Source organism: Lissotriton helveticus, chromosome 5_1, assembly GCF_964261635.1.
Source record: "Lissotriton helveticus chromosome 5_1, aLisHel1.1, whole genome shotgun sequence".
Taxonomy (NCBI): Eukaryota; Metazoa; Chordata; class Amphibia; order Caudata; family Salamandridae; genus Lissotriton; species Lissotriton helveticus.
Window position 1 is genome coordinate 41,528,630 of NC_136065.1, and position 18,097 is coordinate 41,546,726.

Sequence of the window (18,097 nt, forward strand, 5' to 3'; positions counted from 1 at the left end):
TAGGAGTGTTCTGATTAACTCAGACACTCTGTCCATCACCACCCCCTTTTTGAAATTATTTTGGCCACCATATGTGTGGAAGGGTATGCTCAGACATGAGTCCCTTGCTCACTGCACCATCAGGATTCAAGCAAGCCGCGCCGAAGACGGCTGTAATGCCAGAAACCGGTCCCCGGAAGCTTGTTTCCTTTCCAGTGAAGAATTGGCTTGGTAGTTTGGTCTGCCCTGTTCCCATGATGCACTGGGCCAGGGACAGACTAATTTGCATATAGCCAGGTTCTGAATTGGGATGGTGCAGTGAGCTAAAAAACGGTGATGGATCAAGCCCTGATCTCTTGACTGGGTAGGAGTGTTCTGATTAACTCAGATACTCTGTCCATCACCACCCCCTTTTTGAAATTATTTTGGCCACCATATGTGTGGAAGGGTTTGCTCAGACATGAGTCCCTTGCTCACTGCACCATCAGGATTCAAGCAAGCCGGGCCGAAGACGGCTGTAATGCCAGAAACGGGTCCCCGGAAGCTTGTTTCCTTTCCAGTGAAGAATTGGCTTGGTAGTTTGGTCTGCCCTGTTCCCATGATGCACTGGGCCAGGGACAGACTAATTTGCATATAGCCAGGTTCTGAACTGGGATGGTGCAGTGAGCTAAATAACGGTGATGGATCAAGCCCTGATCTCTTGACTGGGTAGGAGTGTTCTGATTAACTCAGATACTCTGTCCATCACCACCCCCTTTTTGAAATTATTTTGGCCACCATATGTGTGGAAGGGTATGCTCAGACATGAGTCCCTTGCTCACTGCACCATCAGGATTCAAGCAAGCCAGGCCGAAGACGGCTGTAATGCCAGAAACCGGTCCCCGGAAGCTTGTTTCCTTTCCAGTGAAGAATTGGCTTGGTAGTTTGGTCTGCCCTGTTCCCATGATGCACTGGGCCAGGGACAGACTAATTTGCATATAGCCAGGTTCTGAACTGGGATGGTGCAGTGAGCTAAAAAACGGTGATGGATCAAGCCCTGATCTCTTGACTGGGTAGGAGTGTTCTGATTAACTCAGATACTCTGTCCATCACCACCCCCTTTTTGAAATTATTTTGGCCACCATATGTGTGGAAGGGTATGCTCAGACATGAGTCCCTTGCTCACTGCACCATCAGGATTCAAGCAAGCCGGGCCGAAGACGGCTGTAATGCCAGAAACCGGTCCCCGGAAGCTTGTTTCCTTTCCAGTGAAGAATTGGCTTGGTAGTTTGGTCTGCCCTGTTCCCATGATGCACTGGGCCAGGGACAGACTAATTTGCATATAGCAACGTTCTGAACTGGGATGGTGCAGTGAGCTAAAAAACGGTGATGGATCAAGCCCTGATCTCTTGACTGGGTAGGAGTGTTCTGATTAACTCAGATACTCTGTCCATCACCACCCCCTTTTTGAAATTATTTTGGCCACCATATGTGTGGAAGGGTATGCTCAGACATGAGTCCCTTGCTCACTGCACCATCAGGATTCAAGCAAGCCGTGCCGAAGACGGCTGTAATGCCAGAAACCGGTCCCCGGAAGCTTGTTTCCTTTCCAGTGAAGAATTGGCTTGGTAGTTTGGTCTGCCCTGTTCCCATGATGCACTGGGCCAGGGACAGACTAATTTGCATATAGCCAGGTTCTGAACTGGGATGGTGCAGTGAGCTAAAAAACAGTGATGGATCAAGCCCTGATCTCTTGACTGGGTAGGAGTGTTCTGATTAACTCAGATACTCTGTCCATCACCACCCCCTTTTTGAAATTATTTTGGCCACCATATGTGTGGAAGGGTATGCTCAGACATGAGTCCCTTGCTCACTGCACCATCAGGATTCAAGCAAGCCGGGCCGAAGACGGCTGTAATGCCAGAAACCGGTCCCCGGAATCTTGTTTCCTTTCCAGTGAAGAATTGGCTTGGTAGTTTGGTCTGCCCTGTTCCCATGATGCACTGGGCCAGGGACAGACTAATTTGCATATAGCCAGGTTCTGAACTGGGATGGTGCAGTGAGCTAAAAAACGGTGATGGATCAAGCCCTGATCTCTTGACTGGGTAGGAGTGTTCTGATTAACTCAGATACTCTGTCCATCACCACCCCCTTTTTGAAATCATTTTATTTATGCAGCTGCCCGAGCTTGAACTTTTAGTACACACATGACACTGTCAAGATAGTTAAGTGGTTTAGATAAATCGATCATTTACATATTGTTCTCTGGCAGCAACAGAGATGCAAGGAGGGTCGTCATTAACCTAAATTAATTACTAGGTCTTCCTTGACAGTGCAACTGTCATCTGACCATTTTACCTACACCAATATTACTCAACAGTTCTTTGCTTCAGCACAAATACATATCCATTACAATGCTGTCTACTTGTAGTGCTTCACATCACTATACAGCATTCAGCCAGACCTATTTGCATTGCCAATGCTTGTTGTGACAAGTGAACCATAATCTTCACAAAAGGTATTTACAAAAGTTTAAGCTATTGCCAATATAAATTACAATAACTTTTATGTAAGTATTAATTATTTAAAAAAATTAAAAGCCATTGTTATTTGTAATGTCAATACATCTAAGTCACTTAAATACAACACATATTGCATTACAAATGCTATAGGTGTCACATTTGCGAAAGTTATACCTATTGGTATTGTAAATGAAAAAGCTATTAATTTCGCTATTTTCAAAACCAACGCATAAATAAAAAATTTGTCATTTACAATACCAATGACTCAAACTTTCCTAATGCGAGACCTATTGCATTGCAAATGCTTGTTTGTATTGTAAACAGTGTTCCCTCTAACGTGCGCGCCTGCGCTGCTGCGCACCTTTAAGGCACCGAGCACGCATGGTCCAATGTTCAGCATGCACACGTTTTCGCCGCCGCCACCCGCTTTTAAAATGCAAGTGTTGAAAAACTTCAATTTTCCTGGTTGTCTGAGGCCTTTGGGAAACTATTCCTGTTAATCCCAGCGCCTGTCATGCGCTGCAATTAACAGGAATATTTTCACAATGGCCCACAATCAGCACCCAGCAGCGCTGTATTTAGAAAAGAAATGAAGCAAGTCTGAAAGCACGATGTGTAAAGCATGTCGTGCATTCAGACTTGCTTCATTTCTTGTCTAAATACAGCACGACTGGGTGCTGATTGTGGGCCTTTGTGAAAGGATTCCTGTTAATCACAGCATCCGTCATGCGCTGCAATTAACAGGAATATTTTCACAATGGCCGGGAAGGGCGCTGGGTGACTCGGGTGACTCGTAGCATGTCGCTGGTGGAACTCCCGGGTTTGCCCACTTGGGACGTCTGAGGCTTCGTCTTCTACAAAGGGTAAGAAGTACCTGAGCCCTCCTGGTACAACAACTGCGTGGAGCGCTTCAGCAGCACATGCTCACCAAAGGTTTACAAGTCGACTTTTTTAAAATTGTTTTCGGTATACACTCAAAATATTGAGTTTTTAATATCGAGTTACATTAATATTGAGTTAAAAATTATAGAATGGACACAATATTGAATGGACAGAAAATAGACTACAAAAATATCGAATGGAATAGCATTAATATCGAATCAAAAATATAGAATAGACAAAATATCGAATGGACAGAATATGGACAACAAAAATATAGAATGGACAGAATATAGACAACAAAAATATCGAATTTGAGGTAAGTAAGTTAATATTCATTTTTTAAAGTATTTTTTATGTTAGTATATGTGTGAATTTATTTTAATTATTTAATTTTATGGTATTTCATTTTTGCGTAATATAATTCTGTAGCGGGTTGTGGGTTTATAGGGGAATAGGGTGGGAATAGGGTGGGAAGTAATTTAATTATAATTAATTAAATATGTTAATTTATTTATTGGTATTCATATTGACTTAATTGTTAATAATAAATTGGTAATTAATTAAAATATAATGGGTAATTATTTTAATTAATTTATTAATTGATAATTATGTTAATTTTATTAATGTATTTTCTGTAGCGGGTTGTGGGTCTATGGGGGAATAGGGTGGGAAGTAATTTAAATATAAATATTTACATTTTTAAATGTATTTATTGGTATTTATTTTGAATTAATTGATATTTAAATTTTTAAATGGTAATTAATTAAAATATAATTGGTAATTAATTGTATTTAATTGAATAATTGATAATTATGTACATTTTATTAATGTATTTTCTGTAGCGGGTTGTGGGTTTATAGGGGAATAGGGTGGGAAGAAATGTAATTATAATTTATTTATTGGTATTTATTTTGAATTAATTGATATTAACAATTTTTATTGGTAATTAACTAATATATAATTGGTAATTAATGTTAATTAATAGTTTAATTGATAATTTTGGTAATTTTATTAATTTATTTTCTGTAGCGGGTTGTGGGGTTATAGGGGAATAGGGTGGGAAGTAATGTAATTGTTGGAATATTTTGCCCCAAAGTTGGATTAGTAATTTTTACCCCTACGCTATACAATGCTTTCCTTACTGTTGCACTCACTGGAGTGGTAATAGTAAATTTTACCCTTTCCGCTATCCTAAGGTAAACATAATGTAATTTTTTTATTAATATTACGTATATATATATATGTATTAACATTTTTTTTTTTTATGTACAATAAATATTTATTAATGTTAGTATTTTAAGTATGTTTAAGTTAATTATATTTATTATTTCATTATTTTTAATTAATTTAAAGCATTTTAAAAAATTCGATATTTTGACTAACTATATTTTTTACATCGATATTTTTGATTCATTATTTTTGTACTTACCTGTTTGGAGATAGGAGGTCGATATTTTGGTATTCTATATTTTTACCTCGATATTTTTGCAACTCGATATTCTTTACGTCGATATTGTTTCAGTGATCCATTCCACCCACTTGGATGTCGATAATATCAGATTCAACCACCTCAGGAAAATCCTAAACTGCATAAGAGGCAGCCGGGAGCGGCGATGGTGTAGCCTGCTCAATTGACAAACAAAAAAGCCAGGTCTAGGCCCGCAGATAAAAAACAGAGTGAAGCTGTTCTTGTGACTTGCACACACGAGGCCTGCATGCCATCCTGTTTGTCCACTTTCAGAATAAAGTTGCAGAGACAATTTTAGGGAAAGAAAACGCGCAGATATTGTGTATAAACAAGTGACATTAATATGGATAGAGTGAAGTAAAGAAGCATATCAGGTTGTGTCAAATAAAATGGAAATATTTTGCCCCAAGTTGTCACTGCCCATGAAACAAGCATTGGCAAACTGAGCATGTTTGGCTTGCTCTTGGAGTCTTAAACAAGTGCTTTAAATGGGCAATACTGTCCGGTCCCGAGTACCTGCGCTTTTTTAATTTGAAAGGGAGAGTACCAGCACTTTTCAGAAGTGCTGCAATACATTTAATTGGGGAGTACTGGCACCCCTCAGGAGCAAGCAGGTACTCTAAATAGTAAGTCCCTGCACTTGTATAGTTCCCTTCAAAGCACTGTCTGCAAACGTTTATGATAAAAGGAAGGGGCTGCTGTCTCCTCTGGTCCTTTATCTTTCACGGAAGAGGCATCGAATTCAGGAAAAGAAGGCACACCTGGAGGTCTTGTCAAAAGCAGGTAAATCATCGGAGGGGGATAGGGGGTGGGGTGCTATTTGTTTGATGTCACACTTCTGCTTCATTATAAGACTATGTGCAGGTTCCTGCTCCAGTATTTGAAATACTTGAAACTGTTTGTGGTAGTGGCACGCATGCAACAATCACTTTTACACTATTTGGCTAGGTAGGCAGACCCCGAGCAGACGGACATACACACAGACAACCAGAGCAGCGGAAAGTGTCCTACGTACAAAGGTAGATTAGACAGACATTCCTAGGAGACAGGCGGCCATGATGCAAGCAGGCAGAAACAGAAAATGAGAGAGAAAGGGAGGTACACATAGCATTAATACACAGGCACAGAGAAGCCAGTGGGGACAAAAGCCCGGGAGACAAATATAGACAACACACTTAACGATGTACTGACTGACAAACAGTTTTACACCGAGGTAACTGGATAGACAGAGATAAAAAAACATACATTGGCAAATACAGAAAAAGTTAAAAGAAAAATATAAATGCATACAGCTTGTGCATAGTTTATGTACTGGTTGAATGACAATATCAAGTTAAAAAGATAGACATGCTGCCAAAAAGACAAAGGGGAGGGAAGGATAGAGAAAATATACAGAAGGAACCCACATTGGCAGACGTGGATGGTCTGAACACATATTTGACTGCATTCTCTCTGCAGACAGACAGACAAACAGACAGACAGACAGACAGACAGGCAGGCAGGCAGGCAGGCAGACAGACAGACAGACAGACAGACAGACAGACAGACAGACAGACAGACAGACAGACAGACAGACAGACAGACAGACAGATAGATAGATAGATAGATAGATTTATTTAAATTCGAGATGTGCTGATGGATGGACGCATGAATGGATGGGTTATGGGTTTGGGAGCTGGCTGGGTTTGAGTGGGTGTATGTATGTAAGGATGGATGAGCTTAAGGGGTAGCTGGATGGGTTTGAGTGTGTAGATACGGTGGATGTAAGTTTATGTGGATGGATGAATGAATGGATGGATTTATTTTACTTGGATGCTAGATGAGTGAAACTATGGGTTGGATGGATGGGCTTAAGCGGTAGCTGGATGGGTTTGAGTGTGTGGATAGCGTGTACATAAGTATATGTGGATGAAGAATGGATGGATGGATTTAGTTTACTTGGATGCTAGATGAGTGACACTATGGGTTGGATGGATGGATGGCTAGGGGATGGATGGGTGGATGGAGGGAGGGACGGGACATTTGTATACAGACATAGTCAATGGAAGAATGTATTGATGAAAAGGAAAATTTTGAAATGCTCAGTAAATGTGTTTAGAACAATATTTAAGCAGAGCCTGTCTGCCCTGTAGAGTGCATCCAGCACAGCAGGCAGGCTTCCCTAAGCTGAATTATATGTATGCACAGCGTTCTTCGTACATGAGAAGTGCAGGGAAAGTGCGTGGGTGATGTTTGCATATTTTTTGACAAGGGTCTTGCAGTTTTCCTCCCGTGAACATGTGTTTGCGTCTCGCAGCGGGAGCCGGAGCTGTCGGAGGCTGTCCCCATCTGCCTGACCGCCATGAGCCCCTTGCAGATGGTGCTGCCGCTCTGCATGCTGACGACCGGAGGCTGCAAAGAGAGGACCGTGCCGGTCGAGCTCCGAGACAGCGCCTTCCTCAACCTCATTATGGACATCATACAGGACGTGAAAAACTACCACTTGGCCAAGGAAAACGGGGTGCTGATTTACTCCAAATTCTCAGACTACAAACTGGGCAACAAGGAAGCCCCCGAGTACGGGCACTATCAGTACGAGCAGAGAGTCAGCGAATCTCCCATTTTCACCCTCCCGTTAGTTAACATCTGCACTATTCTGTTAGTAAGAAGGTGAAACCGGACAGAGCCCGAGCACACTATTATGGTTGGGCTTGTTGTGTTGAGAGGTAGGCAGGGCTTGGGTCAGGTGGGTGGTCTCTTTGGACTGAGATGAAGTAAGATTGGGGCAAATCTGTAGCACTATATGCTAAAATAGAATTGTATTGAATTTACATATCCTCTAAGGAGATCTGTTGTTACCACCTAAAAATGAATATATTGTGCGGCACAGTTAGTGCAGTAAATTATATCAGAGAAAAAGTGTTTGGCTACAGCTATTGCACAATAACTTCTAAACTATTTATTCGTGTCCATTAGTGCCACCGAGGGTGCTCTGGTCAAAGTATTATGAGTCACAAGGCAAAACAAGCATTGGCCAGGCGGCCATAAAAGTAACACCTGCCAGTATTTTCCATCCCACTCAAAGCCCTGGTCTACACGCGCGATCAGGTTCTTGGCGCACATAGCCTTGGCTGCAGCGCACAGAGACCTTACTCTGCCTCACACAGAGGAAAATAATTAGAGGGAACATTGATTGTAAACCCTCATTCTTTTGTAAATATCACCTTTTATTTCTTCAAGCTGTATTTCATCATATTTTCTTTTCTTTCCCTTCTCATTCACTTCATACTTCTACCCATTATTGGCATTAGTATTTGACCTGAAAATACTCTTACCTATGTTATAAAACCAACTACCTATGGAGGTAATACTATTAGTTAGTTTCTTCCATACACTGTCAACTTCCAGTGGTTTCTAGTCTTCCTCCAAGTGTGTGATATTTTTTAAATATCCTCCAAGTTCAACACTTTTGTCAGGAATGTTGCACTTTCAACATTTTACAGACCACCCTATTTTGCCAATAATATATCACGGTCAAGTTGATTTTGTAAAACCACAGATCTGACTGCAACTAATTATGGGGCTCATTAGGATGGCGGACGGACCTGCGTCCGTCCGCCACCCTAGAGGAGGAGGGACCGTCCGCAGGGGCAGCGGCGGTCCCTCCAGTGCAATTAGGATATGACCGCCAGCCTGGCGGTCACATCCTCAATATTTAACGGGTGGTTTAAGCAGCACCTGCCGCAAGGTTAAATATGCATGCTTAGCATTTGCATGCACAAAGTGGCAGGCACCGCGCGGTGCCTGCCGCTTCGTGCACGCAAATGCAGGGGGGTACCATAGTACCCCCCCATGTGCACCCCCCACTCACCCTGTGGGCCCGCAACGGGCCCCCAAAGAATTCACCGTATGCCTTTCCACGGCGGAGAATCCGCCGCGGAAAGGCATCTGTTTTTCGCCATCCTAATATGGCTGGCGGTGTCTGATAGACACCGCCAGCCATGTTAGAGCTTTTCCGCCGCGGTCGGAAGGGGACCACGGCGGAAAAGCTGCGCATCCTAATTTGGCGGTGGGTCTTTTGTGCCTCCCCAGCAGTTTTCCCGCATCCTCCGGGCCGGCGGTGACTTCCGCCGGCCTGGAGGATGCGGGAAAACCATGATCCTGATCGGCCCCTATGTGTTGATTAGTAATACACATAGTCAAGCTTCCCCCATATACAGTATAACTAGCAGCCCGTCCTGACGTTGTCCGGGTATGAATTGCTGCCGGCCAGCAGTATATTGTTTTGTAGGATTTCGTTTTGATAGCATTTCTTATCTGTGACAGGCCTGTGAAACGCTCCGATTCACAGTGCACTGCTGATGCACTTAAGAGTGCGCGTTCAGTAGTGTGTGAACTCGAGTTTCCCTACTTTATTTTTCCTTGCAATATTATACAGCGCGAACTCGACAACATGGCATGAGCACAATTTACATTACAGAAGAACACATTCATTTGTGGTAGGCACGGGGAGACAAATCGATTTGCCTGGAATCACGGGATGTTGAGCTGATGCCGAGATTCGAACGTAGCTCCCCAGCTCTAAAGTTCTCAATTCTAGAACTTGTGGCGGGAGGTGTGTGAAAAAATATGAGTATGTTGCTGGAGATGTGGGCCGCCGTGCCACCAATGTACTTACCGGGGGAGGGTAAACACCCATTATTCCGCAACTTTCTTTCCGCATACCATCACTTCGCATACTTTCATTACGAAAGTACGATGACTCCGCAATGCCATTATAACGCATGGTATTACATTTTATATGCTTTTACCACGCATACATTTACAACGAAATTCGTTGTAAATGCATGAATGGTAAAAGCATGTTTTTTTAATTTTTGGATAAGGTAAGTATGGGTATAGGCGTATGTTTTGGGGTACTGAGGTATATGTTTTGGGGTGTGTGGGTATTTTAAGGGTTCTGATAAAGTTTTTGGTTATGGGGTACAGGGGTAGTTTTAGGGTTTAGGGATAGGTATGGGTTTTGGGGTACAGGGGTAGTTTTTAGGGTTCAGGGCTAGGTTTGGGTTTTGAGGTATAGGGGTATTTTTAGGGTTCAGGGGTAGGTTTGGGTTTTGGGGTACAGGGGTATTTTGAGGGTTCAGGGGTAGGTTTGGGTTTTGGGGTACAGGGGTATTTTTAGGGTTCAGGGCTAGGTTTGGGTTTTGGGGTAGAGGGGTATTTTAGGGTTCAAGGGTAGGTTTGGGTTTTGGGGTACAGGGTTATTTTTATGGTTCAGGTCTTGGTTTGGGTTTTGGGGTACAGGGGTATTTTTAGGGTTATGGGGTAGGTTTGGGTATTGGGGTACAGGGGTATTTTAAGGGTTCAAGGTTAGGTTTGGGTTTTGGGGTTTAGAGGCATTTTAGGGTTCAGGGGTAGGTTTGGGTTTTGGGGTACAGGGGTATTTTTAGGGTTCAGGGATAGGTTTGGGTTTTGGGGTACAGGGGTATTTTTAGAGTTCAGGGGTAGGTTTGGGTTTTGAGGTACAGGGCTATTTATAGGGTTCAGGGCTAGGTTTGGGTGTTGGAGTACAGGCGTATTTTTAGGGTTTAGGGATAGGTTTGGGTTTTGGGGTACAGGGGTATTTTTAGGGTTCAGGGGTAGGTTTGGGTTTTGAGGTATAGGGCTATTTATAGGGTTCACGGCTAGGTTTGGTTGTTGGAGTACAGGCGTATTTTTCAGGTTTAGGGATAGGTTTGGGTTTTGGGGTACAGGGTATATTTATAGGGTTAAGATGGGTTAGTGTTTAAGGGTGTTGGGGTATTTTAACGAGTAAGGGTGGGTTATGATTATGGGGTGCAGGGGTATTTAAAGGGAGCAGGGTGGTCACCCGGAGCTGGAATTTACAGATCCTGGGAAAAAAAACGATGAAATATTGGGCACAGCGCTCGCTTTTTTTCCGTAATCCCGCGCCCCGCACACGCCCAAGCCCGCAGCACACGATAGGAGACATGGGATGAAGGGCAGAACGTATCACACGCCCCCAGCATTTGTCACGCCCCCAGCACACGCCCACAGCACAACACAGTTACGCTCACAAGGGACTACTTTGCTGGCACGGTTCTTTTACCTTTTAAATGTATATGGTGGGAGTTTGCATAGCCTATGTCCTTCTGCTGCAACTGCCCTTTCCAACGCTGTATTGGGTGTTGTGATTGGTGCTGTGGTTCCTAAGATTACCCGCCTCAAAGTTTTGTGCTCTCTCTTTATTATATTAGTATAGATGTGTATTTCAATATTAGTATTTACAAAAAGGTTGGTTAAAGTGTTACATGTTATTTGAGAGGATTACGTCTCTTTTATACGAGACCTTGCTCCATCAATACTAACCTAATTAGAAACTGTTATGTTGCATTTTTATTTGCCAAGGTTTGTAGAGTCTTTATGACCATACTAGCAGCCCGCCCCGGCGTTGCCCGGAGGCAGAAGGGGGCTGGGGGCTGCATTTTGAGCATGTGTTTAGTCGACCGCCCGACCCGACATTGCCCGCCCGCCCGCCCGCCTCCCGCCTCCCACCTCTGCCTTACATCAGCCGCGCTCGGACTTAGCCCCCACTCCCGGGCCCCGGCCCGCCCCGACATTGCCCGGACCGCCTCCCGCCTCCCGCCTCACCTTACCTGAGCCGCCGCGCCACTCCTCGCCGCACATCACTCCTCGCAGCACGTCACCGCTCGTGACCGCTCCTCCCCGCCTGTCGTCATCACGCAGGTGTAGGTCGCGGTCAGCGCTGCGGCCGGCGCTTGTTTTAGGGGACTACTTTGTTTTTAAACTTTAATTTTTTAATTTAAGTTTATTTTTTATTTTATGCAGCCTATGTCCATCTACACACCCTGAGGATTACAACAATGTATTGGGTGTGTGGATTGGCGCTGTGGTTCCCGAGTTTACCTTGCCAAAAGGTTTCTGTTCTCTCTTTATAATAGTAGTATAGATATATGAGATCACGAATATCTGAAATTCACCTATTGGAAAAGTAATGACGGATTGCAGCACAAAGCTCAATTGGAGGTCTGAGTGGGGAGAAGTGGCCTTCATCTGGTCACTGTTTATGTCCAGCATCGCACAAACTGCTAGACTGTGAAAGGAAATAGCTAACTTACTATTCCATAACAAACACATGTTGTGTGAAGCATCTTAAAAACTCAAGAAGAGACTCTCTATTTACTGCTCCAGCAAATTTTGCATATCACCTCAAAAATGCAAGAGGGAGTTAGGATGATAAGGACTCAACATCGAATTTTTCCTGCTGTTTCATCTCACCATGACAGTATATTCTACATTTATTTTTATAGTCTGTGTTGTTAACCTTCAGAGTTTATGTACTGAGTTATAAGTTTAAAATAAATATGTTTAAACACATGTCCTGGTTCTTAGTGGTTTTGAGTGTGTTACTCATCAAAGAAAGAGGGGTTGGAGTTCGACTGTATCCCTGAAAATATCAGATATTGTAATGATTTGTTACTCCCCCGTTTTGAGAATGGCCTAATTAGAAACCCCACTCGGATTTCTTACTTTCAGTATTAGATAATGCTGCTGTGTTTATTAGCTACCCTGATGCATAGTAGCCGAGGATTTAAATTTTTATCCTGACTTTATTTTAGCATTTCTTTTCAGTTCAAGTAAAAATAATAACATCTGAGTGTAGAATTCGTACAAGGGTAGGTGGCTGAACAGCATCCATTTCCTTTTCTTCATTGACAAGCATCTGAAATATTCCAGGATTTCACAACAGACACATCTGAGGAATAAAGGCTTGGGCCACAAGTTAGACCTTACTGCTGCCGATGTAAGTGGACATAAGCATTACCTATGGTTACGGCATATATAAGAAACAAATCGAAGAATGAGGCAGAGACAGAGCTATGATGAAGGGATGGTCACATGGTTATGATTTAGTAATATGTGACATTATTTAAAAATATCTTTTCTGCATCACATTATGAAGGCATCATGTAAGCTAAATGTGCGCACAGACACAAACGTTTTACACAGCCTCTAAAATGGTGCACATGGTTGTAGGTCTTGTAGTGTTCAAAATGCAGATTAATTTGTACTGTTTAATCCTGACTGTTGAATGCTCATTGTGGTGGGCATTTTCAATATCTCATCATTCTTAACATCATGCCAGTAATGTTTGTGAATAGTTTGAATTTTAAGAATTTCACACAACCACAGTTGCCATAACATGGAACAACTCTTGAAAGTATGCCTTTTACGTGATTAGCAATGGAGTATTTAATCTGCACAAGTAACACATTTGTCTTCCCTTTTTCAGACACTCTTCGGAAAGAAAAAGGTATGTGAAATTGCATTGAAACAAGGGTGAGGACAAGGACACATCTAGTTAAGTTAGAGTACATATGTTGAACAACTTGTCTGTAGATTTTTAGTTCCTGTCGTGCATCATCTGGTTTTAATGAAGTTGAGAACTATATTTTTCTCCACAGGGACTATTATCTGAGCGTTGTTTCCTTTATATAAAACCATAAGTCCCCTACACAGTGAGCAAAGCAAGTCCCACTCTGCACCGCAACACTAAACACCAAGACACACACCAAGTGATTTTACTGAATTTGGACTCTTAGGGGCATCGCTGCCACGGAAAGGCATCTGAAGACACCCATCATAATATGGCTGACGGTGTCTGATAGAAACCGCCACCATATTATTCCATTTCCACCCCGGCCGCAAGGCGATCGGGGCGGAAAAGCGGCGGACGATCTTTCCGTCCGGCAAGGTCCCCCCATCATACTAATATGGCGGGGGGAAACGAGTGTTGATGTTGTGCGGATTGCCCCCGCCAGGCTGGCTGTGGCTACCGCCAGCCTGGCGGGGGCAATCCGCACGACATCATAATGGGCCCCTTAGACTCCATCTTAAATATATACATGAATTACATTTTCAAGTTAAAAAATCAATTGTTTGCTATTTGAGCAGACATATCTATGAAAATAATTTCCAAATTATAGTACATCTGAAGAAAGAATTTCCAAATGAAATAGTTTTGAGGTTTACATCATGAACGTTTTGTTTATTACATAACGTTTAAGCCTTTTTATAATCTACATTGAATGTATTACTATTTTACAGACCCCCCTAACTACCATAGTGACAGACAACTTTATGTCATATACTTCAACAAACCATGCCAATAATTGAAGGGCTATAGAAAAGTATAATAATCTTAAATGTGATCGGTCAGTTTGAAACATAGAAACTATTTATTACTATATGAACAGAAATATCTTATGTATATCAAATTTTCAGATGTTTTGCAAAACGAAATTAGAATATTTAGAAAATCCTCCCAAATAAATAATGCTACTCTTTCTGAGTTTCCTTTGTCTGTCTAGTTTCAACAGTGGGCAATGCAGAAATAAATTGCACATCCTCAAAGCAAGATTAAATTAGTCTTCTCTATGTTATGTTATGTTATGTTATGTTATGTTATGTTATGTTATGTTATGTTATGATCTCAAAGACCCCTAGAGGACTACAACATTTGGCGAATACATCAATAAATCTAAAGACTTTTGCACTGAACGGTGTGCTTGTAATAAACCATTCTAAGACCAATTTTATGGCCATTACCCCTCACAACACATTTAGGGTTTATCAAGTGGTTTAATATATTTATTTGTATTGCACAGTTACTTAAAATCATTTGCAATATATCTTGCATGCCAGTTAAAAGAAGAAAAAAAGACATTTGTATACAAGACTTTCAAAAACAATATATAAAAGACAATAGATGTATATATATATTTGTGTCTATACATTCGTAAATAAAAACAGCAAGAGTATTTTACTCGTGTCCTCATTAGTAAGTTTCTTGCGTGATTTAAAATGTTTTAGGTATTAAAATTGTATCTTCTGCATCTGGTTAATGGGGCGAGTTGGGTTATTGGACTGAAGTGACTTTCATCATGCCTGACCCCTCGTCTTCCATAAAACTGTTTCGAAGCTTGGCCATATATTTCCCAAACCTGGCCAGGTACGATGGAAGAGTACAGGAGAAAAGTACCGAAACGGCTTCTTTTACTGTTCGAACCCCGTGTCGTAACCATATTTGTTTTAACAAGATCTGTGGGGGCAAGAGCATCGCAGGGCAGCAGCAAATCATGTGTAGCAGAGATTTGTGTTTGTAGTTGCAGAGTCTGCTTCTTATTTTGTGTTCAAGGGACCTCCACTCAGGGTTTAGCTCTTTGATTTGGAAGGGGTACTAGTCTGGCCCATATAATGTTTTTGAGTGCTTTCCTTCCTAGTGCTTGGCTAAGATAGGACTGTGTTTTATGCCCTATATATGATGTTGCCAACCTGGGTGGCCCTCTTCCTGATTCGATTTCTGCTAGGTCATTTGTGTGTGACAGATGAAGACATTGTTTGTTTATTGCATTTTTAATCGCCAGGTAGTTTGTTGGTGCATCCTTCCAATTTTCACTTGCCAGCCCCAAGGTTTCCACTGCTTTTTTCTTGTATCTATGCCATGGGTTAGCGGTCTCTCTGTAAATTGGCTTAAGCATACTTTTTAAGCTTCCAACTTGGGCTGTTATGACTTGGTAGAAGTATTTAGCATGTGTTCCCAATCATTCCTTACTTTGTTGCTTTCGGCCAAACTCCAAGCGAATTAAACTGTTACAGGTGTGTTTGGGAAGTTTAAAAATGCGTTTGTAGGCCTGGCATTGTACTTTATCCAACATTACCTCCATTTTGCCTGGGAATGCCTGTTGTGCATATCCCGCGGTTGCCCTGATCTTAGCTTGTAGTACTTTTCTAATAGGTGCTGACGTTGGACGCTGTATGAGCTCATTTAATTTGCATATCGAAAACATTGTTGACTGTGCTCTGGCCTTCATTTTGTGCGTGTGTGATGTTGCTTTGCCAGTTTCACTTAGCCAGCACCCGAGATAATTATATGAGTGCGTGGTTGTGATAATTTCCTTGCCCGCGTGCCATTTCAGTGAGGCTTTTTTTGGGAAGTGGCCAAAAATAACTACTTTCGTTTTTTGCGCGTTGATCACGAGCTCCTTGATTTCATTGTACTTATTTAGGGCTTGCAGACCTCTTTGCAGCCCAATTTTTGTGTGGTCCATTACCACTAAACCGTCTGCATATTGTAAAATTTGCAGTTTGTTTCCCCCGATTTTTGGGGTTATAAGGCTGGCATTCAGAAGCTTCTTCCCCAGATCTGCAGTGTATAGATTAAACAGCGTGGGGGTGAGTACACAGCCCTGTTTTAGTCCACGATTTGTCCGGCAATTCTTTGTTATAGTGTTGTCCGCTAGTTTTACTTGGATCCAGGTATTACTATATAATGAAATGATCACGTTAAGGAGTCCTGCTGGAATGTGCCAGTTGCTAGGTGTTTGATAATGCTCTAGGGGTCGATGGGATATGTGAGTTTGACTCTTTGGTGGTTAGAATAACCAGATCTATTTTGTGGGCACCAAAGGTTGAGAAGAGCAGCCTAAATTTAACTCCGCACTCAGCTGCAATTGTAAGATGTTATTGGATATCCCGGACCAGGTATATTTCTCCCGTACTCTATGTGTCCAGAGTTAAAGCAGAGGGCAGTGCTCTGTACGGGGCCAAAGTATGGGGCACTTCGAATCTGACTAAACTTGTGGTAGCAGAGAATATATTCTTATGAGCGCTGACTAACCTTCCTTATAATACTCCGCTAATAAAATTAAGACAAGATCAGGGCCTCAATTCAATGACATATGAGGCTTAATTAAGGCTGTTACATTATTGGAGAAGGCTGAAACGCAATGCAGACCTTGACAACCATCGTGGAGCCTAGGTGGACCTCGTATCACTGGACAGTCATGGTCAAATTAAGTGGTTATCTTATCTCCAAAGGTTGCTAGTAGACATCGGTTTAGGGGACTCATGGGCCTGCTCGGCATCCCCGACCTATCTATTCAAGACTACACCTAATAATGCATTCTGGGACCATGTATATTCCAGCATATTCCAGAATGTGTTCAGGGGGTTGCTTAGTAATTTTAGTAAGCTCATATTATTTTATTTTTGTGTACACAAACAATCTCCAACATGAAAAAAATGAGTGTGATGGTCTTTCTAAAAATATAGCGGCATTGGATGCTTTATGACCTCTTCAAGTGGTATTTTACAGTCACTGTACACAGTAGTTCATCTATCCCAGTACAAGCTTGGAAATAGTTTTTTTGGCATCACTATCAGGACCCTTAGTGGCTTCCTGCCTAAAGCTCTCACATTTTGAAATCCCTCTATGCCTTGAATATCTGATTCTGGAATATTGTCTAGAAAGACATCAAAAGTTTCCGAAATGAGTACTGAAATAAAAGAATGGGCTAGAGGAATACAATAGAAAGTTCCCTTCTCTTGATTGATTTCATGATAAAAGTGAAGGGCCCAATGTTACATTGCTTTCCTCTTCCAGATCATTGGGATGCATTGGCCCCACTAGAAGCGCTCTACTGTTTCTATTTGGCATCTAACAGGGTCTGATCCTTGTCTGACTTAGGGCTGCTTTTGCTATATATCTAACAATATGCATTGCAATACCCCAGGAAACTGGGCAATATCAGGCTTGTTGTGCAAGGCCGTCTTTATGGTTACCTGCAGCATACTGGAGGTAGCACAGAGGTGTCATTTACAGTTTGGCAGATAATGGGAACCACCATAAATTGGCAAATGCTCCACCATGCCAGTCTTGCAAAACTCTATGAGTGAGAGTTGGCTCTCCTGGTTGAAAACTTTGGCCTGGAGGCCTTCCTGTGACTGTTTACCAGGTCATAGTTATGGATGCCTCGCCATATTTATAGGATAGCTGCTGTCACTAAATGTACCTTCTCGCAGCACAGTCCACAGTGTTTCAATCCATAAATGACTCAGTACATAGGGACAAACCTCCCTGTGCCTTATAGTCAGTAATTTCTAATAACAAACTTCCACTTTTTAAGGTGTTTATTTAAATGGAAATACCTTTCACGAGCAGGCTACAAAAATCCATTGCCGCTCTTTAGAGTTCTCTATCTTCAGTTTAACAATCGTTCGGGAGCTGCATTAAAGGTGGGTATTTCCAATCGGGAACAGTGGTCCTTCACCAAGGGAGCCTGGGCCATAACCTCTGCTGAGGTATTAGGCCTGTATGCCACATATCAACCTCATAAGGAGGTGCATATAGACATTGTAGAGTAGTCAATGATGCTCCCAGTCATTAAAATGTAGACAAGGATCCTCTTACATTACTTTAAGTGTG

At 42.2% G+C, this 18,097-nt stretch overlaps 1 protein-coding gene across 2 annotated transcripts in view; it reads left to right on the forward strand.

The window, feature by feature from the left end:
- LOC144754111 (butyrophilin subfamily 1 member A1-like) overlaps positions 1 to 18,097 on the forward strand; it is a 470,572-nt gene that overhangs the window by 162,476 nt on the left and 289,999 nt on the right. For both annotated transcript variants that reach the window (XM_078641678.1, XM_078641677.1), the window contains exon 5: positions 13,124 to 13,144. In XM_078641678.1, coding sequence (XP_078497804.1) covers positions 13,124 to 13,144 — 21 coding nt within the window. The remainder of the gene's footprint in view (positions 1 to 13,123; positions 13,145 to 18,097) is intronic.